The sequence below is a fragment of the Gorilla gorilla genome, chromosome 13 (assembly GCF_029281585.2).
Source record: "Gorilla gorilla gorilla isolate KB3781 chromosome 13, NHGRI_mGorGor1-v2.1_pri, whole genome shotgun sequence".
Taxonomy (NCBI): Eukaryota; Metazoa; Chordata; class Mammalia; order Primates; family Hominidae; genus Gorilla; species Gorilla gorilla.
In genome coordinates this window covers 73446803-73470171 of record NC_073237.2, presented here as the reverse complement: position 1 = coordinate 73470171, position 23369 = coordinate 73446803, and the positions used below count along the sequence as shown (strand labels likewise).

At 37.0% G+C, this 23369-nt stretch overlaps 1 protein-coding gene across 6 annotated transcripts in view; it reads right to left on the bottom strand.

The window, feature by feature from the left end:
- The window catches only part of VPS13A (vacuolar protein sorting 13 homolog A), a 238492-nt gene that overhangs the window by 147862 nt on the left and 67261 nt on the right, over window positions 1-23369 (bottom strand). For all 6 annotated transcript variants that reach the window (XM_019033908.4, XM_055351759.2, XM_019033909.4 and 3 more), the window contains exons 20-23: window positions 20575-20711; window positions 17751-17883; window positions 15626-15743; window positions 7661-7799 (exon numbers count right to left, since the gene is read on the bottom strand). In XM_019033908.4, the coding sequence (XP_018889453.4) occupies window positions 7661-7799; window positions 15626-15743; window positions 17751-17883; window positions 20575-20711 (527 nt within the window). The remainder of the gene's footprint in view (window positions 1-7660; window positions 7800-15625; window positions 15744-17750; window positions 17884-20574; window positions 20712-23369) is intronic.

Genomic DNA, 23369 nt, shown 5'->3' with positions numbered 1-23369 from the left:
CCCACTGCAGCTCAGCAAAGCCACTGTAGCCAGACTGCCTCTCTAGACTCCTCCACTTTGGACAGGGCATCTCTGAAAGAAAGGTAGCAGCCCCAGTCAGGGGCTGATAGATAAAACTCCCATCTCCCTGGGACGGAGCAACTGGGGGAAGGGGCGGCTGTGGGTGCAGTTTCAGCAGACTTAAACGTTCCTGCTTGCCGGCTCTGAAGAGAGCAGTGGATCTCCCAGCAAAGCACTCGAACTCTGCTAAGAGACAGACTGCCTTCTCAAGTGGGGCCCTGACCCCCATGCCTCCTGACTGGGAGACACCTCCCAGCAGGGGTCGACAGACACCTCATACAGGAGAGCTCTGGCTGGCATCTGGCATGTGCCCCTCTGGGACGAAGCTTCCAGAGGAAGGAACAGGCAGCAATCTTTGCTGTTCTGCAGCCTCCGCTGGTGATACCCAGGGAAACAGGGTCTGTAGTGGACCTCCAACAAACTCCAGCAGACCTGCAGCAAAGGGGTCTGACTGTTAGAAGGAAAACTAACATACAGAAAGGAACAGTATGAACATCAACAAAAAGGACGTCCACACAGAAACCCCATCCGAAGGTCACCAACATCAAAGACTCAAGGTAGATAAATCCACAAAGATTAGGGAAAAACTAGTGCAGAAAGGCTAAAATTCCAAAAACCAGAATGCCTCTTCTCCTCCAAAGGATCACAACTCCTTGCCAGCAAGGGAACAAAACTGGATGGAGAATGAGTTTGCAGAATTGACAGAAACAGGCTTCAGAAGGTGGGTAATAACAAACTCCTCTGAGCTAAAGCAGCATGTTCTAACCCAATGCAATGAACCTAAGAGTGTTGAAAAAAGGTTAGAGGAAATGCTAACTAGAATAACCAATTTAGAGAAGAACATAAATGACCTGATGGAGTGGAAAAACATAGCATGAGAACTTCGTGAAGCATATACAAGTATCAATAGCCAAATCGATCAAGCGGAAGAAAGGATACCAGAGTTTGAAGATCAACTTAGTGAAATAAAGCATGAAGACCAGATTACAGAAAAAAGAATGAAAACGAACAAACAAAGCTTCCAAGAAATATGGGACTATGTGCAAAGACCAAACCAAACCTACATTTGACTGGTGTACCTGAAAGTGACGGGGAGAATAGAACCAAGTTGGAAAACACTCTTCAGGATATTATCCAGGAGAACTTCCCCAACCTAGCAAGATAGGCCAACATTCAAATTCAGGAAATCCAGAGAACACCACTAAGACATTCCTCAATAAGAGCAACCCCAAGACACATAATCGTCAGATTCACCAAGGTTGAAATGAAAGAAAAAATGTTAAGGGCAGCCACAGAGAAAGGTCAGGTTACCCACAAAGGGAAGACCATCAGACTAACAGCGGATCTCTCTGCAGAAACCCTACAAGCCAGAAGAGAGTGGGCGCCAATATTCAACATTCTTAAAGAATAAAGCAAGTTCTTAAGAGACCTACAAAGAGACTTAGACTCCCACACAACAATAGCAGGAGACTTTAACACCCCACTGTCAATATTAGACAGATCAAAAAGACAGAAAACTAACAAGGATATTCAGAACTTGAACTCAGCTCTGGACCAAGCGGACCTAATAGACATCTACAGAACTCTCCACCCCCAAATCAACAGAATATACATTCTTCTCAGAACCACATCACATTTATTCTAAAATTGATCACATAATTGAAGGTAAAACAAGCTTCAGCAAATGCAAAAGAATGGCAATCATAACAAACAGTCTCTTAGACCACAGTGCAATCCAATTAGAACTCAGGATTAAGAAACTCACTCAAAACCGCACAACTACATGGAAACTGAACAACTTGCTCCTGAATGACTACTGGGTAAATAATGAAATTAAGGCAGAAGTTCTTTGAAACCAATGAGAACAAAGACACAACCAGAATCTCTGGGACACAGCTAAAGCTGTGTTTAGAGGAAAATTTATAGCACTAAAATGCCCACAGGAGAAAGCAGGAAAGATCTAAAATCAACACCCTAACATCACAATTAAAGAACCAGAGAAGCAAGAGCAAGAGGAAACAAATTCAAAAGATAGCAGAAGACAAGAAATAACTAAGATCAGAGCAGAAGTGAAGGAGACAGAGACACGAAAAACCCTCCAAAAATATCAGTGAATCCAGGTGCTGGTTTTTTGAAAAGATTAACAAAATACATAGACTGCTAGCCAGACTAATAAAGAAAAGAGAACAATCAAACAGACACGATAAAAAATGCTAAAGAGGATATCACCACTGATTCCACAGAACTACAAACTACTATCAGAGAATACTATAAACACCTCTACACAAATAAACTAGAAAAATCTAGAAGAAATGGATAAATTCCTCGACACATACACCCACTCAAGACTAAATCAGGAAGAAGTCGAATCCCTGAATAGACCAATAACAAGTTCCGAAATTGAGGCACTAATTAATAGCCTATCAACCAAAAAAAGCCCACGACCAGATAGATTCAAAGCCGAATTCTACCAGAGGCACAAAGAGGAGCTGGTACTAGTCCTTCTGAAACTAACCCAAACAATAGAAAAAGAGGGACTTCTCCCTAACTCATTTTATGAAGCCAGCCTCATCCTGCTACCAAAACCTGGCAGAGACACACACAAAAAAGAGAATTTCAGGCTAATATCCCTGATGAACATCAATGTGAAAATCCTCAGTAAAATACTGGCAAACCAAATCCAGCAGCACATCAAAAAGCTTATCCATCACGATCAAGTTGGCTTCATCTCTGAGATGCAAGGCTGGTTCAACATATGCAAATCAATAAACGTAATCCATCACATAAACTGAACCAATGACAAAAACCACATGATTACCTCAATAGATGCGGAAAAGGCCTTTGATAAAATTCAACACCCTTCATGCTAAAAACTCTCAATAAACTAGGTATTGATGGAATGTATCTCAAAATACTAACAGCTATTTATGACAAAGCAACAAACAATATCATACTGAATGGGAAAAACTGGAAGCATTCCCTTTGAAAACTGGCACAAGACAAGAATGCCCTCTCTCACCACTCCTATTCAACATAGTATTGGAAGTTCTGGCCAGGGAAATCAGGCAAGAGAAAGAAATAAAGGGTATTCAAATAGGAAGAAAGGAAATCAAATCATCTCTGTTTGCAGATGACATGACTGTATATTTAGAAAACCCCAATGCCTCAACCCAAAATCTCCTTAAGCTCATAAGCAACTTCAGCAAGGTCTCAGGATACAAAATCAATCTGCAAAAATCACAAGCATTCCCATACACCAATAATAGACAAACAGAGAGCCAAATAATCAGTGAACTCCCATTCACAATTGCTACAAAGAGAATAAAATAACCTAGGAATCCAACTTACAAGGGATGTGAAGGACCTCTTCAAGGAGAACTACAAACCACTGCTCAACGAAATAAGAGAGGACACAAACAAATGGAAAGACATTCCATGCTCATTGATAGGAAGAATCAATATTGTGAAAATGGCCATACTGCCCAAGGTGATTTATAGATTCAAGGCTATCCCCATTAAGTTATCACTGACTTTCTTCACAGAATTCGAAAAAACTACTTTAAAGTTCATATGGAACCAAAAAAGAGCCCGTATAGCCAAGACAATCCTAAGCAAAAAGAACAAAGCTGGAGGCATCACACTACCTGACTTCAAACTATACTACAAGCCTACGGTAACCAAAACAGCAATGGTACTGGTACCAAAACAGAGATATAGACCAATGGAACAGAACAGGGGCCTCAGAAATAACACCACACATCTAGAACCATCTGATCTTTGACAAACCTGACAAAAACAAGCAATGGGGGAAAGATTCCCTATTTAATAAATGGTGTTGGGAAAACTGGCTAGCCATATGCAGAAAATTGAAACTGGACCACTTCCTTAGACCTTATACAAAAATTAATTCAAGATGGATTAAAGACTTAAATGTAAGACCTAAAACCATAAAAACTCTAGAAGGAAACCTAGGCAATACCATTCAGGATACAGGAATGGGCAAAGACTAAATGACTAAAACACCAAAAGCAATGGCAACAAAAGCCAAAATTGACAAATGGGATCTAATTAAACTAATGAGCTTCTGCACAGCAAAAGAAACTATCATCAGAGTGAGCAGGCAACCTAAAGAATGGGAGAAAATTTTTGCAATCTATCCATCTGACAAAGGGCTAATATCCAGAATCTGCAAAGAACTGAAAAAAATTTACAAGTAAGAAACCAACAACCCCATCAAAAAGTGGGCAAAGGATATGAACAGACACTTCTCAAAAGAAGACATTTATGCGGCCAACAAACATATGAAAAAAAGCTCATCATCACTGGTCATTAGAGAAATGCAAATCAAAACAACGAGATACCATCTCATGCCAGTTAGAATGTCGGTCATTAAAAAGTTGGGAAAAGGGGCCGGGCTCAGTGGCTCACACCTGTAATCCCAGCACTTTGGGAGGCAGAGGCAGGCAGATCACGAGGTCAGGAGATTGAGACCATCCTGGCTAAAATGGTGAAACCCCGTCTCTACTAAAAATACAAAAAAATTAGCCGGGCATGGTGGTGGGCGCCTGTAGTCCCAGCTACTCGGGAGGCTGAGGCAGGAGAATGGCGTGAACCCAGGAGGTGGAGCTTGCAGTGAGCCAAGATCGCACCACTGCACTCCAGGCTGGGCGACAAAGCGAGACTCCATCTCAAAAAAAAAAAAAAAAAAAGTTGGGAAACAACAGATGCTAGAGAGGATATGGCAAAACAGGAACACTTTTACACTGTTGGTGGGAGTGTAAATTAGTTCCAGCTTTGTGGAAGACAGTGTGGCAATTCCTCAAGGATCTAGAACCAGAAATACCATTTGACCCAGCAATCCCATTACTGGGTACATATCCAAAGGATTATAAATCATCCTACTATAAAGACACATGCACACGTATGTTCAATGCAGCACTGTTCACAATAGCAAAGACTTAGAACCAACCCAAATGCCCATCAATGATGGACTGGATAAAGAAAATGCTGCACATATATACCATGGAATACTATACAGCCATAAAAAAAGATGAGTTCATGTCCTTTGCAGGGACATGGACGAAGCTGGAAACCATCATTCTCAGCAAACTAACACAGGAACAGAAAACCAAACACTGCGTGTTCTCACTCATAAGTGGGAGTTGAACAAGGAGAACACATGAACACAGGGAGGGGAACATCACACACTGGGGCCTGTCGAGGGGTGGGGGGCTAGGGGAGGGATAGCTTTAGGAGAAATACCTAATGTAGATGACGGGTTGATGGGTGCAGCAAACCACCATGGCACGTGTATACCTATGTAACAAACCTGCATGTTCTGCACATGTATCCCAGAACTTAAAATATAATAATAAAAAAAAACCTTCTTTACACTATTTTTGGAATGTTTCAAGTTTGAAACTACTTCAAAAGAAAAGCATTTAAACATGAGTAAAGAACCCCCTGTTACCCCCCAAAATGGAGGGAAATGTGAATATATTTTTTTTCTTTCTGAAATTCTCTTGGAAAGGGAAAAGTCACATAATACAAAGTCCAGAAATCATGAAGGAAAAAAAAATTGACTATGTAAAAAATAAAACGCTTCTGCCTGGCAAAAATAAATTTACATATGAGATAAAAATCAAACAACCAAACAACAAAATGAGGAAACAACAGTAATTTTAAATGACAAGCAGGTTACTTCCTTAATTAGACAACCATAACCCAATAGAAAAAAGACATGAACAGCAGTTTCTAAAAACAGAAATTAAAATAGTAAACTCAGGAAAGTATGTTCTACTTATTTAAAAAAGCATATCAAAACCAGAAGATGACATTTTTTCACTTCGAATAAAATTTTAACATTTGCTAATACTCAGTAATGAAAGCATAGAAAGATATTCATTCACTGTTAGCAAACTATAAATTAAGCAAATTTGGGCTGGGCACAGTGGCTCACGCCTGTAATCCCAGTACTTGGGAGCCCAACGCAGGCAGATCACTTGAGGTCAGGATTTTAAGACCAGCCTGGCCAACATGGTGAAACTCCATCTCGGCTAAAAATACAAAAATCAGCTAAGTGTAGTGGCACGCACTTGTAGTCCCAGCTACTTGGGAGGCTGAGATGGGACAACCGCTTGAACCTGGGAGACGGAGGTTGCAGTGAGCCAAGGTTGCGCCACTGTACTCCAGCCCGAGCAAAAGAGGGAGACTTCGTCCCAAAAAAAAAAAAAAAAATTTTTTTTTGGCAAAATAATCAAAATTCAAAATTCACATCCTCTTTTACTCAACAATTCCATTTCTAGGAATTTATCCTATGAATAAAAGTATAAGCAAATATATATATACACACATATATATGTATATATATGAGGAAGTTCAAAGCAGTATTTTTCATAACTGTAAACATTCATAATGTGAATATCCATCAAAAGGAGATATATTAAGCAAAAGATGGTATATGCAGAAAATGAAATACTATATCACCATAAACAAATGAGGTAGATCTGTATGTGCTAACATAAAAATTTATCTAAGGCATATATGATAATAATGGTGAAAATAATACAGATTCAGAATAGTGTGTATAATGATTTCATTTAATTTTAAAAATAAAAGAATACAGGCCGGGCACGGTGGCTCACACCTGTAATCCCAGCACTTTGGGAGGCCGAGGCAAGTGGATCACAAGGTCAGGAGTTCAAGACCAGCCTGGCCAAGATGGTGAAACCCTGTCTCTACTAAAAATGCAAAAAAAAATTAGCTGGGCGTGGTGGCGGGCGCCTGTAATCCCAGCCACTCAGGAGGCTGAGGCAGAGAACTGCTTGAACCCAGGAGGCAGAGGTTGCAGTGAGCCGAGATTGCGCCACTGCACTCCAGCTTGGGTGACAGAGATAGGCTCTGTTTCAAAAAAAAAAAAAAAAATGAATATATACATGTATGTATACACACACATACTACATACACACACACATGCATGTTCTTGTGCATGTGTGTACTAGTATATGCCATAAATAATTTTTTTAAAAACTAGAGAAGCAGTAGTTAACAGTGTTATTGCTCAGGAGAGGGATTGGAGGCTGCAGAAATTAGAAAAGTCGATTTATTATTTTGTATCTTTCTTAACTATTTATACTTTTTACCATTTCAATTTCTCTCTCAAAATGTAATTTTCTGGCTGGGCGTGGTGGCTCACGTCTGTAAGCCCAGCACTTTGGGAGGCCGAGGTGGGCAGATCACGAGACCAGGAGATCGAGACCATCCTGGCTAACACGGTGAAACCCCGTCTCTACTAAAAATACAAAAAATTAGCCGGGCGTGGTGGCAGGTGCCTGTAGTCCCAGCTACTCGGGAGGCTGAGGCAGGAGAATGGCGTGAACCTGGGAGGCGGAGCTTACAGTGAGCAGAGATCACGCCACTGCACTCCAGCCTGGTGACAGAGCGAGACTCTGTCTCAAAAAAAAAAAAAAAAAAGTAATTTTCCTAATGTCTATTCAAAACAAATTGCAAATTGTCTTATATAAAATTCCTGTGACTGTTTGAAATACTATTTGTGGACTTTCTTAATTCATGCTTATATTAATTTTGAAAGTAACATTACCTGGAATGATTTGACAGGGGCAGATACTTCAGTTACTGGTTCAGGTTTTGGAATGCTTTCAATCAATTCCATAATCCCTTGTAGTTTTTTATCTGAGATTCGTAAAGAAATAAGAGGTAACTTTCCAAAAATCTTGAATCTGTTTTGAAAAGATAAAAATAAGTAATTATAAAGGAATTATTCTGATTTAAGTGCACTAATTAAAAAGACTGTTCTCTAATTATCTGAATCAAATGTGATTTTAAACACTAAAAATCTCTATTCCAATTTCCGTCTTACCGTATTAACCAGTTTCATTAGATGGGCTAAACTCATTATTTTTCAGAGGTTTATGTTCTTATTTCATGTAATGTCCTTCTACTGTTTGATATATACAATTGACAATTACTACTAATCAAGTGTTTCTCATGTGACAGGCACTGAGGAAAGCACTTTACATGCATTATTGTAAACAGTCCTCACAATCTATGAGGCAGACAACCTATTTTTGCTCTTTATTTAAGTTCCTATATGTACATGGTTCCTATGAGAGAACTAAGGTTTGGCAGTGCAAATAGCCTGCTCATGAGACTATATGTCAAAGATCACTGAGCAAAACCACATCAGAGTGCTTTATTATTCTTTTAATTGCCTTGACGGTCTCCTTTGAGAGAGACAGAAAGTTAGTTTTCACTATCAGAGAGAGAGAGAAACTTTTCACTCCCCATTTTTATCCCTGCATTTTCCCTAAAAATTACTTTTTCCACATACGCACACTGATTACTTACGTTATCTTTCTAAAAATGTACTGGAGTCCTACAGAAAATTACAAGCTTTCTTTTATTTCCAATACCTTAAATATTTGTAATTAATCACAAGCGTAGTAGTAGTTTAACTTTGTTAAACATTATGAATCGGTTCTCTTAATGCACTTAAACTTTTTTTCACTTTCTTGAAAAATCTGCAAGTTGCACAGTCTAAAGATGCTGGGTACCAAAATAGTATCTACCAAATAGCAAGCATCCTTTTATTTGCCTTCAACTTAACGCAGCTCAACTTTCAAGGGAATGTTCCTGACACCTGTGGAGTTTCAGGATTTGACATATCATATCCACTTTATACTGCTCATAATATTATAAAATAGAAACCAAATAACTTCTAAGATTTGATCTTTCTAAGTTAAGTCATTGTCATTTCTGCCCTGTGAGTATTTTAACTATACTAACCTATAAGCTGGTCCGAATCTATAACCATTATCAATATATATATTTATTACATTATTATAGATATATTATTATAATCAGCTATTTTAATTCCTGCTATGCTGTACATATTCCCTGCATCACAAGACATAAATTCTTCCTAAGCATATACTGACAGAGCAAGTCCAAACCAAGATAAAAGCTGCCCTTTTCTTCCCTCAGAGAAATATCACCTACTTTTTCTGGTACCCTGTAACTTCCAAGATTATAGCATACTTACCAAGAAGAAAAGTATTTAAACTATGCTAAAAAAAATCAATTCATAGTCATATGCTTACAACAAGAAATCGCATAGATCTTTAATCTTTATCACAGAATGAAAAACTTTACAAGAAACAGTAGAAAAGAGTAAACAAGCAGCAGACGTAATTTGGGAGAAATGAAAAGAATTAAGCCTTTTCTCTTTAAATTGAACCATATCTAAAGCTGGATTTGAAAAAAAACAAGGGAATGCGTAGCATGGTTTTCCTTCCTTCTGTCTCTTAAACCAAATTCTAGCCATTCCTCTGCCTCAAGACTCTCAGTGCATGCTTTGATTTTCTAAGAAAAGAAAATATAGGAGAGTAATATTTAGGGCCCTGGACAATATTTGTTAGTAGATAGAGTCACTATGAGGTAAAGGTCAACAAAAAAAGGTGTGGGTCTCTCCCTTTTACATGTTAAGTATAATAAGTATTAAAAACAATGTCCCCCCCATGTACCATTTAGGAAAAGGCCAGAGTCTCTCTAATTCCCTCTATTCTTCCTAGTACACTTTAACTAGGCATGAAGCCTTCTCATGTTGCCTTGCTAGTAGCAACTCTCCTGGAAGTGTTTGGTAGATGTTAGATGAGAAAAGCCTTTGGTTAAATTTTAAAACAGATCTGTGCCTCAGGTCTGAATATTTGTAAGGGAGAAAAAAGGTGCTGTTACAAGGAAGAAGTTAAATGACTACCTACAGTCTAAAACTATTTAGAAATAAATAATCTAAATGGCCCAGTCTAGTTCAACAGACTTCTCTACTTAGGATCTCAGGCACATAGCTTCAGCTAACAATGAAATATAATAATCCCAGTAAATGTAAATACATGGACGAGTATAAAGCAAATGTTATTAGAATTTTGGTTTATAACTCTACTATTTATTTTCTATATAAGTTAAAAGACAAATGCATAAGAAATAATTACAATTCTTTGTTAATGGGTATAGAGTATATAAAAATATAATCTGGGACATCAATAAGATAAACTGGAGGGGGCAAAACAGGAAACAAGTAGAGTCTTTGCATGCAATTGAAGCTAACTTGGTATCAATTTTATTTTTCACTTTTTAAAATTTTTGTCACCCAAGCTGCAGTGCAGTGACATAATCACAACCCACCGTAGCCTCAACCTCCTGGGCTCAAGCTATCCTCCCACCTTAACTTCCCAAGTAGCTAGGACTATAGGCATGCACCATTATGCCCAGCTAATTTTATTTAATTACTTATTTACTTATTGTAGAGACAGGGTCTTACTACATTGGCCAGGCTGGTCTCAAACTCCTGGCCTCAAGCAATCCTACCACCTCGGCCTCTCAAAGTGCTGGGATTACAGGCATAAGACTATGCAACCTGCCTCAATCTTAAATAGGCTGTTACAGCCTGGGCAACATAGCAAGACCCATCTCTACAAAAAAATTTAAAAATTAGCTGAGTGTAGTGATGTGTGCCTGTAGTCCCAGCTACTCAGGAGGACAAGGCAGGAGGATCACTTGAGCACAGGAGCTCAACGCTGCAGTGAGCTACAACCACAACACTGTTCTCTAGCCTAGGTGACAGAGCAAGACCCTGTCTAAAAAAATAAAGAAATAATAAATAAATAGACTGTTATAACTTGAGGATATTATACACAATCTCTATGGTAACCACAAAGAAAATACTTGTAGAATATACAAAACTGGAAACGAGAGAGGAATCAAAGCATGTCACACACAAAAATCCACTGAACACAAAGGAGGAACTTTAAACTGAACCACTGAACATTAAAGGAGGAAATGAGGGATCAAAAAAGCTGTAAGACATATAGAAAGCAAATAACAATATGACAAAAGTCCTCCCCATCTGTATTTACTTTAAATGTAAATATATTTTTTCTCAATTAAAAATTTCAAGTGACAAAATGGATTAAAAAACAGGATGCAACTACATACTGTCTACAAGAGATCACGTTAACTCACAGAAAACACACAGGTTAAAAGTGGAAAAAAAAAAAATGAAGAAAGACATTCCATGCAAATAATCACCAAAAGAGAGCAGGGATGCCTGTAACAAAAACAGCCAAAATAGACTGCAAATCAAAAACTGTTACAAGCAATAAAGAAGGACATTACATAATGATAATGAAAGTATAACTTCACCAAGAAGACATAACAATTATAAACATGTATGTGCCAAACATCAGAGTTCAAAAATATATAAAGCAAGCACTGACACAATTAAGAAGAAGAAACAGACAGTTCCTTGATAATAATAGGAGACTTCAATATCTCACTGTCAATACTGAATAGAACCACCAGGCAGTAGATTAATAAGGAAACAGGGGACTGGACCAATAAAATTGACCAACTGGACCAAAATGACATATATAGAACACTCCATCCAGCAAAATAGACATTTTTCTCAAGTGCATATGAAACATTCTCCAGGACAGATTATACGTCAGGTAAAAAAACAAGTGTCAAAAAGTGTTAAAAAAGTGAAATCATAAGAAGTATCTTTTCCAATAATGATGAAATGAGTCTAGAATGCAAGAGTAGAAGGAAAAAGTGTAGAAGTCACAAGTGTATAGAAATTTAAAAACAGATGGTTAAACAAGCAATGAGATCAAAGAAATCACAAGGGAAATTAGAAAGTAACTCAAGACAAATGAAAATGAAAATACAACATACCAAAATTCATAGGATGCAGCAAAAGTCTGCCAAAAGGGGACTTTATAGCTGTAAACACCTACATTAATAAAGAAGAAAGACCTAAAATCAATAGCCTAACTTTACACCTTAAGGAACTAGAAAAAGAACAGCAAACTAAACCTAAAGCTAGCCGAAATAAAAAAATAACAAAGTGAAAGCAGAAATAAATAAAATATAGAAAATAGAGAAAAAAATCAACAAAAATGTGAGTTGGTTCTTCAACATGATCGAGATTGAAAACTTTTAGTTAGACTGAGAAAAAAACAGAAAAGACTCAATTTAAATCAGAAATGAAAGTGGTAACATTACTACTCATTTTACAAAATAAAAAGGGTTGTTAGAGAGAGACAATTACAAACAATTTTACACCAACAAACGGATAACCTAAATGAAACAAATTCCAAGAAACACAAATCTACCAACACTGAATTATGAAGAAACAAAATCTGGATAAACTACTATGGAGACTGAATCAGTAATCAAAAACCTCCCAATAAAGAAAACCTCCCACGATCTGATCGCCTCAATAGTGAATTCTACCAAACAATCAAAAACTGAAGAGGCAGGAATACTTTCTAATCCATTCTATAAAGACAGCATTACCCTGATATCAAAGCCAGACAAAGATACTAGAAGAAAAGAAATCTGTAGTCCAATATATCTGAAAAATATTAATGCAAAACCCAACAGCACAAGCAAACCTAAATCAATAGCCCATTAAATGGTTTATATATCATTTATTCTTGGAATTTATTCCTAGAATAAGAGGATTTATTCCTAGAATAAAAGGATTTTTTGCTGGACTCAAGAAATATGATTTAATATATAGAAAGCAATTAAGGTAACATACCCCATTAACAGAATGAAGGAAAAAAAATCATCTTGATCATTTTTCACATGATCACATGATCATCTCAAAGCACAGAAAGGATTTGAAAAAATTCAACACGTTTCATAATAAAAAGTTAGCAAACTAGGAACAGAAGGAAACTACCTCAACATAATAAAGGTCATCCATAAAAACCCCACAGCTGACATCATACTCGATGGTGAAATACTGAAAGCTTCTCCTCTGGGCTCAGGATTAAGGTGAGGATGCCAACCTAAACTACTTCTATTCAAGAGAGTGCTAAAAAATTCTAGACAGATCAATCAGGCAAGAAAGAGAAATAAAAGGCACCCATATCAGAAAGGGAAAAAAATTAACTCCGTACACAGATGATAGGATCTTGTATGTAGAAAATCTTAAATCTGTTAGAACTTTAGAATCCTAAAACTTAGAACTGTAAACAAATTCACAAGTTGCAGGATATAAAAATCAGTTAAGTTCCCATACACTAACAATAAACAATCCCCCCAAAATTTTTAAATTCATTTACAATAGCATCACAAAGAATAAACTTAAGAAATGAGGCAAGAGACTTTAGTACTGAGACCTAGAAAATGCTGCTGAAATCAAAGAAGACACAAATAAATAGAAAGATATTCCATGTTCATGGACTGTAACAGTCAATATTATTAAGATGTCAATACTATTCAAAGGGATCTACAGATTTGATACACTCTTTGTCAGAATCTCTATAACATTTTTTACAAGAAAAGAAAACTCCATCCTAAGATTCATATGGAATACCAAAGGATCCCAAATAGCCAAACAATCTTGAAAAAGAACAAAGTTAAATAACTCACATCTCCTGATTTCAAAACTTCCTACAAAGCTACAGTAGTCTAAATAGTGTGGTACAGGAAAATAAAGACATAGAGACCAATGGAATAAAACAGAAAGCCCAAAAATAAGCTCTTGCATATATGGATAAATGATTTTCAACCAGGGTACCAAGGCCATTCAATGAGAAAAGGACAGTCTTTTCAACAAATTGTATAGAGAAAATGAGATATTTGCATGCAAAAGAATAAGGCTGGGCGCGGTGGCTCACGCCTGTAATCCCAGCACTTTGGGAGGCCGAGGCGGGCGGATCACGAGGTCAGGAGATCAAGACCATCCTGGCTGGCACGGTGAAACCCCATCTCTACTAAAAATACAAAAAATTAGCCGGGCGTAGTGACGGGCGCCTGTAGTCCCAGCTACTCGGGAGGCTGAGGCAGGAGAATGGTGTGAACCCTGGGAGGCGGAGCCTGCAGTGAGCCGAGATCATGCCACTGCACTCCAGCCTGGGCGACAGCGAGACTCTGTCTCAAAAAAAAAAAAAAAAAGAATAAAGGCGGGTTCTTATCCTATATGTCACATACAAAAATTAACTCAAATGGATCAAAGATCTAAATAAAAGAAGCTAAAACTATAAAACTCTTTAAGGTAAACAAAGAAGAAAAGCTTTATGACATTGGATTTTGTAATAATTTCTTGGCTATGACACCAAAAGCATAGGCAACTAAGATAAACTGGACAATAAAAATTTTAAACTTTTAGACATCAAAGGCCACAATCAACAGAGTGATAAGGAAACCCAGAGTGAGAAAAAATATTTGCAAATCATATATCTGATAAAGAGTTAATATCCAAAATATATTTTAAAACTCTCACAACTCAGCCGGGCGCGGCAGCTCATGCCTGTAATCCCAGCACTTTGGGAGGCTGAGGCGGGTGGATCACAAGGTCAGGAGATCAAGCCCACCCTGGCTAACACAGTGAAATCCCATCCCTACCAAAAACACAAAAAATTAGCTGGGCGTGGTGGCATGCGCTTGTAGTCCCAGCTACTCAGGAGGCTGAGGCAGGAGAATCACTTGAACCCAGGAGATGGAGGTAGCAGTGAGCCAAGATCATGCCACTGCACTCCAGCCTGGGTGACAGAGGGAGACTCCATCTCGAAAAACAGAAAAAAATAAATAACCAGATTAAAAGATGGGCAAATATCTTGAATATGTATTTCTCCAAATAAATACATGAATGGTCAACAAACACGAGAACAGATGTTCAACATCACTAAGCATTAGAAAAATGACATCACTTCACACCTATTAGGATGACTATTAAAATAAAAAAACAGAAAATACCAAGTGTTGTAGACGCAGTGAAGAAACTGAAACCCTTGTGCTGGTAGGAAAGTAAAATGGTGTAACTGCTATAAAAAACAGCACAGCACTCCTCTAAAACTTAAACACTGAACTATAATATGATCCAGCAATTCTACTTCTGAGTATACACCCAAAAATACTGAAATCAGGGACTTAAGCAGATATTTGTACACAGCAGCATTATTACAACAGCCAAACAGCATTAACAACACAAATGTCCATTGAAGGATGAATAAATAAAAACATAGTATATACATATAAGGAATATTAATCAGCCTTAAAAATACATGAAATTCTGACATATGCTCCAACATAATTGAATCTTGAAGACATTATGCTAAGTGAAGAAACCCAGGCACACAAAATCTGATTTTCTATGATTCCACTTATATGAGGCACCTAAAATAGTCAAATTCATAAAGACAGAAGATATAATGGTTGTTGTCAGGGGCTGGGTGCAGGGTGAAATGGGGTGTTATTGTTTAATTGAGTATAGAGTTTCAGTTTGGAAGAGAAACAGTTCTGGAAATGAATGGTGGTGATGGTTGCATAACAACATGCGTGAACCTAATGACAATGAACTATACTCTTAAAAATTATCAAAATGGTAAATTTTATATACATTTTACCACACACACAAGGAAGAGTCAGTTATATACATTTTACCACACACACAAGGAAGAGTCAGTTAAGTATGGTATTTCCCTAGCTACAGAATTACCCAGAAAATCCATAGTCACATGAAACAAACAGTACATACTTGGGCATCCTTACATCCATGAAAACCATGGCCTTAGACAGTTCCAAATTGAAGTGCATGGGTACCAAAATATGCTGGGTAGATACACTGAGTTTTCGTGCTTCTCTCCAATTATCACCTAAGTACAGAAAATAGTTCATATTTAACGTAACTATAACACACAAAACCTAAAATAACTATTAATACTTCATAGTCACACATTCCATTATATGAGGAAATTTCCCCACATCTAGGTAATCTTAATGTCACATTCTCAGGTACATACAATCAGTAGGTTATGAAATCTACTGCACATCCACTGACAATCACTACACCAACCACATACCTTACCCAAAAAAGTAACATGGCAGTAAAGCAATAATGCAAAAGGTAGTAAAAAGTGAGGTTCTTTAACAGTAACTAATAAAAGCTACCATTTATTCAAGATTTATAATTTCTACTCTTCTAGGTAATGTTTAAATGTTAATTCTCAAAATTCTGTATAATAATCCCACTTTAGAAAACTGAGACTCAAAAGAATTTATAACTTGCCTATGATCAATCTGCTAGTGATAAAACTGAAATTCACATCCAAGTCTACTTGGATGTTGTTGATTGGCAACAATCACTGCAGAGTTACGAGCCTAAATGTTCCATAAGGGAATGGTTAAATAACTGAGACCATAGCCATATAGCATAATATAGACAATAAAAACCATGAGTTCAAGTGACCAAAATATTACTGGTAAAAGAAAAAACACCTGGATATAAAACTACATAAATCATGTAAAAAAAATACATTCACAAATACCTCCAATATAAACACCAAACAAGCACATCCCATATATTCACAGGCACACACACTGAAAAACATACTAAAAGGATGTGCAACAAAATATCAATAGTGTTCCTGCCTAAGCAGTAACATAAAGGTTTATCTTTTTGGTTTCTCAGTTGTTCAGATTTTCTAAAATAGGTATAATCAGAAAGAAATAACTTTAAAAATTCATAACAAGATTAATGGGATCTCAGTCATATAATGCATTTTCATATATACTATCTCATTTGAACATAATAATTCTATGAGTCAGATAAAATCCCAGTCAAGGAAAACCAAACCCAGTAATTTATTCCCTGAAAAAGAATTTGTGGAATTCTGAAAATAACGTACTTTTGCCACCCACTATACCTTTGGGTTTCCTCCACCACAATTAGAATATGATAAAAATACAAACTACGTTCACTATCCTGAAGCAAATATAATTGAAGAAATAAAATGTTTCAGTCCTATACAAATCAATAATTTTGATAACAACTACTTTGGATTCTCATTGTTTCTCCTTTTATTGGTTAGCTCAGGTAATTAAAATCTGACTGCATACAAACACTTAGATCTCTACATATGGATCTCTTCAACAGATCAAATTTTACTGAATTATCTGCATGTTCACTAACACTCTAGGGATTCAAAAGCAGTATGACAGAACGAAAAGAAAGCTGAACGAGTCTGGGGTCTCTCCCTAACTACTTAAATGGCTCTTGTCAAGTGAATTTCTGGCTTTGACTTCATCTTCAAAACTAGCTCTAAATCAGAGACTCCTGACTGGTATACCACAGTGAATGAGATACCAGTATGTCTAGGAGAGTGACCCTCGTCTTTGTATGGCTGTCCATGACTGTCAGAGCCCCTAGGCTACTTACTTCTGGCCCTGAGCAATGTCTTCTGGTTATCCAACTGTGTAGTAATACCAGTATCATTTTCAATATGGGCCAACTTTGGTCAAAGGCTGAAAAACATTGGTACAGATCAGGATTTCTCGACCTCAGCACTACTGATATTTATTATGAGGGACTGGCCTGAACATCGTAGGATGCTTAGTAGTATCCCTCACCTTTACCCACTAGATGCTAGGAGTGCCACTCATGCTCTACCTGTGACAACCAAAGATGTCTCCAGATATTGACAAATGTCTCCTGGGGGGGCAAGACTGCTCCTGGTAAGAACAGCTAGACAATATTTACTATCATTTCTAATTCAAAAATATAGAAGTTCTAACACATTTAAGAGGAAGGTCTTCAAAGTGTCTAAAAACCTAATTAATCACTTCAACAAAATCAATCAACAAATAATGCATTTTATACTCACCAACTCTACTGTAAAGCAGCTGTGCACTTGTAAGTTGAATATCAAATGAATCATAAGCTATATCCATTATCTCTTTAAGATTGGCCTCACCTTGTTTCACATCTGGTAATTCAGAACGACTTTTACTCGTCACCTTCAAGTTAATTTTAATAGTTTAGACTATGCAAAATACTTCAAAATGTAAGTATAAAGTGTTTAATTTTTAGACTTATAAAATGTTAATAGGAGAGGATAAATTCACAAGTAAGCATACATAATAAGGCTATTAGAAAGGTCCTCATCCATGAGATATATAATAATAAGGAGAGCGACAAATTTTTACATATTAGGATATATTTCCCATTTACTTGCATTAAAAGAAACCAAGATGGTCCTGAAGAATAATATGTCCACAAATTTTTTAAATGTGATAAGAGGCCTTCTCATTAAGAGCAAGATCAAGAGACAAATTTAGCTTATAAAATGCTTCTATGGCATGATGACAAATACTGATACGGCTTTACAATAAGAAGTAAAAGAGTCCAGAATTAAATAGGATAGCTGAATTTTAGTTCCAACTCTGCCATTTATGCAACTCCAGGCAAGTTATATTTGTATCTCTCCTTTATTGGCATACTGTGCGCATTACTTTTTTCACTTAAACATCCTGGAGATGACTCCACAATAGTACATAAAGATCTTACTCATAAAAATACATGTGTGTACACATACATTTTTTAACTTTTTTTCCCTCTGTATAGCTCATGTGAAGTAAACACTCAAAAAAAGATTATCTCTGTTTGAAAAGTAATAAATTTTAGGTAACAGGTTAAGCAAATTGCCTAAAGTCACAAAATTAGATATCCTTACTCCTAACCTTATGCTCTATTATACCACACTGCCCTTGAAACAACTGAATAAAATTCAAATATGAATAAGCTGTATAAATTTTATTATAAATATATACCCAGTGGGTGTTTACACAATTAACAAATGCAGAATTTTTAAAAATAGGATAAGGGAAGATGTCAGTATCAAGGACAGGCACGTATTTTTGTTAGGTGGCCAGAAAAAGCATTCTAATATTATCAACCTCTCTTGGTTCTTTAAATTGTGATAGATATTCCTCTACATTTAATGATTTACAGCAATGCTGTCCAGTAGAACTTCTACAATAATGGAAATGTTCTATATCAATGCTGTCAAATACAGGCCAGGCGCGGTGGCTCACACCTGTAATCCCAACACTTTGGGAGGTCAATGCCAGCAGATAACTTGAGGTCAGGGGCTCAAGACCAGCCTGACCAACGTGGTGAAACCCCATCTCTACTAAAAATACAACAACTGTCTGGGCTTGATGGCACACGCCTGAAATCCCAGCTACTTGGGAGGCTGAGACAGAAGAATCACTTGAACTCAGGAGGCAGAGGTTGCAGTGAGCTGAAATCACACCACCGCACTCCAGCCTGGACAATAGAGTGAGACTCTGTCTCAAAAACAAAAACAAAAAATACAGTAGCCACTAGCCACTTCTGACTATTAAACTCTTAAATGTGGCTAATATGACTAAGAAACCGAATTAATTTTATTTAATTCTAATTAATTTAAATAACCCCATGTGGCTGGGAAGTGGGTACTATAGTGAAGAGCACAGATCTAGAATACCACAAAAAAAATGTATTCTCTACTGAAAATTTGGAAAGAAAAAAGTATATAATTAGAAAAAAAGGGTCAGGCATGGTGGCTCACGCCTGTAATCCCAGCACTTTGGGAGGCCGAGGTGGGCAGATCACTAGGTCAGGAGATCGAGACCATCCTGGCTAACATGGTGAAACTCAGTCTCTACTAAAAATCACAAAAAAAATTAGCCAGGCGTGGTGGCGGGGGCCTGGAGTCCCAGCTACTCGGGAGGCTGAGGCAGGAGAATGGCGTGAACCCAGGAGGCGGAGCTTGCAGTGAGCCGAGATCGTGCCACTGCACTCCAGCCTGGGCCACAGAGCCAGACTCTGTCTCAAAAAAAAAAAAGAAAGAAAAAAAGGGAAATGACTTAGGTAAACAGAAGAAGACCATTTCTCAATTTAGAATTATTAAATACAAATATTAAAATGTCAATATATATATAGTTTTATGCACAAAAAATTTCAGAAAGATGAAGACGTATTTGATTGTTTCCACAATTCTCTATCATTCTATATACTTTAAGTAATCAAGTAATAGGTCTAAACTGAGAAAGAAAGAAGCTTCTCAAGCACAACTCTCAAATACTACAAATATAAATCTTAGATTCGGGCCAGGCGCAGTGGCTCACGCCAGTAATCCCAGCACTTAGGGACGCCAATGCAAGTGGATCAGTTTAGTACAGGCGTTCGAGACCAGTCTGCAACATAGTGAAATTCCGTCTCTACTACAAAAATTAGGTGGGCGTGGTGGCGGGCACATGTAGTCCCAGATACTCAGGAGGCTGAGGCCTGAGAATCACTTGAACCTAAGAGGCAGAGGTTGCAGTGAGCCAAGGTCGCAGTACTGTATTCCAGCCTGGGCGACAGAGTGAGACTCTGTCTCAAATCAATCAGTCAATCAATCAATCAATCAATCAGTCAATCAATCTTAGATTCAAACCTGCCCTGCAGAGTTTAATTGGTCATTTTGCTTTCATAAGTGTAGGAAAACTACCTAACTGAGACTTCACTTTATTTAACAGAAAGGAAGATTTCTCAAATCTTACTTATCTACCACAAATCTAGGAAAAAAAGCAATAAATCAAACTATTTAAAAAACAAAATACATTTAAAACAAAGAAACACCCCAAATGCTATACCATAAATCAAATATTATTAGTATATACCTTTAGATGACCAAGGTCCAAAAGAAGCAGATTTGATGTAGGACTAAAAATTCCATCTTGTGGGACAATAATATATGAAGCCTTCAAATTAATTTTGAGATCAAGAACTTTCTGTGTTTCAATAATATACAGTAGACCTGGAAAAATGTAAATCTTTTCTATGAATACTTTTCACAAATTACTCGAGAAATACAGAATCACTAAATATATGAACTGATAAAACAATCTTAATGTAAAATTAGTATTAATTTTAAAATGACCTCAGCAAAATACTTCCAATATAAAATTTAAAATATCTGCCAATGCATGTACTCCTATTTAAATATAGCTGAGTACAAAATTGGAGTGATTCTTCAAAAAAAAATTTTTAACCTATAAACTCAATTTGGGTAAAATTGGGAAGATACAGACCAAAAAAAAAGTTTCAGTGGCATAAAATATTTATTCACAACAACTCTTAGAATCTACATAGATACTTCTCAATTCATAAACTTCATAAGCTACATTTACCATACTGAACAATAACACTTGATCTTAATATTATTCTGAGAATATAAAAAATCCTGGATTATCAAACCATCTTCAATAAAACCATATGCAAACCAGAAAAGGCAACAAACCAGAGTTTTCCATTCCCTAGGTCCTTCATTCACTTGGAGTTTTTTAGTCTAATAAACTTAATTCATTCACTTGCATGTGATTAGTATACCAAATTCATCTATTTTACGTCCCTAAGTCCAGTATCAGCATCAGCTTTTAAATCTAAACAAATTATTTTCTATGAGATGTGACCCCTTTCTTAAAGAAAAAATTATATGAGCAGCCATCAAATCAGTTAGAGTAAATGAAAGATATTTGACTTAAAAAGTTTAAAAAGATCTGACACTCAAACAAAAAGGCACATTTTTTCACACACACACACAAAATGTAGGCAGGTCAGTATATCTGAATATAACCTTTAAAGTTAAGAATTTATTATTAAAGAATACATGTTCAAATTAAAGAATATGTCAACAATTTTAATGTACTTAAAATTACAAATAAAATACATATACAATTATAAAGCTTAAAAGCAGACATTGAGCAAGTGTCAAGTGCCAACACATAATCAGCTTGATATACAAGCCAACAGAAAGAAAATGAATAAATTAAAAGTAACTAAAATACCTTCTGTTTTAAATATCTATTTAAATTAAAATAGAAAATAAATAACCTAAGCCTGTGCTACAGTTTGGTATTTTACCCCTCCAAAACTCATGCTGACACCTGATTTTTAATGCTGGAGGTGGGACCCTAATAAGACCTGTCTGGGTCATGGGGGCAGAGTCCTCACAAATGGCTTGATGTTGTCCTCACGGTAATGAGTGAGTTCTCGCTCTTTTAGTTAGAGCTTGTTGTTTAAAAGAGCCTGGCACCTCCTTCCTTTCTCTTGCCATGTAATCTCTGCACATGTGGGCTCCCCAACTCTTTCTGCCATGAGTGGAAGCATTCTGAAACCCTCACCAAAAGCAGATGCTGGAGTCATGCTTCTTGTACAGCCTGTAGAACCATGAAACAAATAAACCTCTTTTCTTCACAAATTACGCTGCCTCCAGTAGTCTTTATAAAAACAACACTAATAAATTACGTCTGGGACAGCTCTTCCTTGAAATATGAGAAACTGTTATCAAAACTGTGTCATCTTTAAGGGATTCCAACGGCCTTGCACAGGCAGCCCAAGCAAGACTCTAGTAGAGAGAGGAAGAAAAAACCTTGGCATTTCCCATAGCCTATAAGAAGCAAATTCAAGTGAAATCTCTTAAAATGAGGATGGAAGGTGAGGCGAGATAGAGGTTTGAAAACAGACTGACAGATCATCAAAAATTCTGAAGACCATCCAGTTAGCCTGAAACTTAAGAGCAGAATTGACTCAAACAGTTATTCATTCTTTTTCCCCAAATGATTTGGATTCAAACACAGATGGCACGATTTTACTAAAGTAACAAGAAGCATCCAGAAGGGTCAATCTGACATTCAAGATTCTCCAGAGACTATCTGTTAAGCATTTCTCTACCTTCATTTCCATCTCTAGTCTAAGGATTCCTCATGTATTCTGGCTTCTACAAATCTAAGTTCTGGTACTCCTTGGAAGTCCTACCATAAGCCTTAGTTTCAACAAAGCCTTTCTTGATGCCAGGACACAATGATTTCTCTAAGTTGTTTTTAATGGAAGGGAGTGGGGAGTATTTTATTTTGACCTTAGGTTGATTGGGTCTCTCCCCTATTTTCCATTGCACTTACAACAAAATCCTAACTGCTTAATGTGACTTTCATGTTTGCATAATCAAGAGTATGCATCTTTAACATCCCTCCACTCTCCCCTGACTCATTACATTAGAACCAATTCAGCTTTCTACACCTTCCAAATTCACCCAATTGTTTGCTAAGTTAAGCTCTTCACAGTGGACCATCACCTTGAAGGCTCTTTCTTATACCCTTCAGCAGTGTGGATCCTACATATATATCTGATCTTAATGTTGAATTTTCAGAGATCTTCTCTGACACTACCACCAAGACTAAACTGGGGCATCTATCCATTCTCATTTCTTTCACAGCATTTGGGCTGATTATAGAATTGTTTCCTCACTCAGCTCCAAATTCACCCACTTGTCTGCTCTGTGAAAGTAGATCTGAGTTGCTTAAATGATTTTCCTTTGCCAACTAGCACTGAAATAACACAGGAGAGACACTGCAGGAGAAAAGAGTTGGCTTCCTGGTTCCAGTACACTCATTTAGCAATATCCTGTAACACTGTG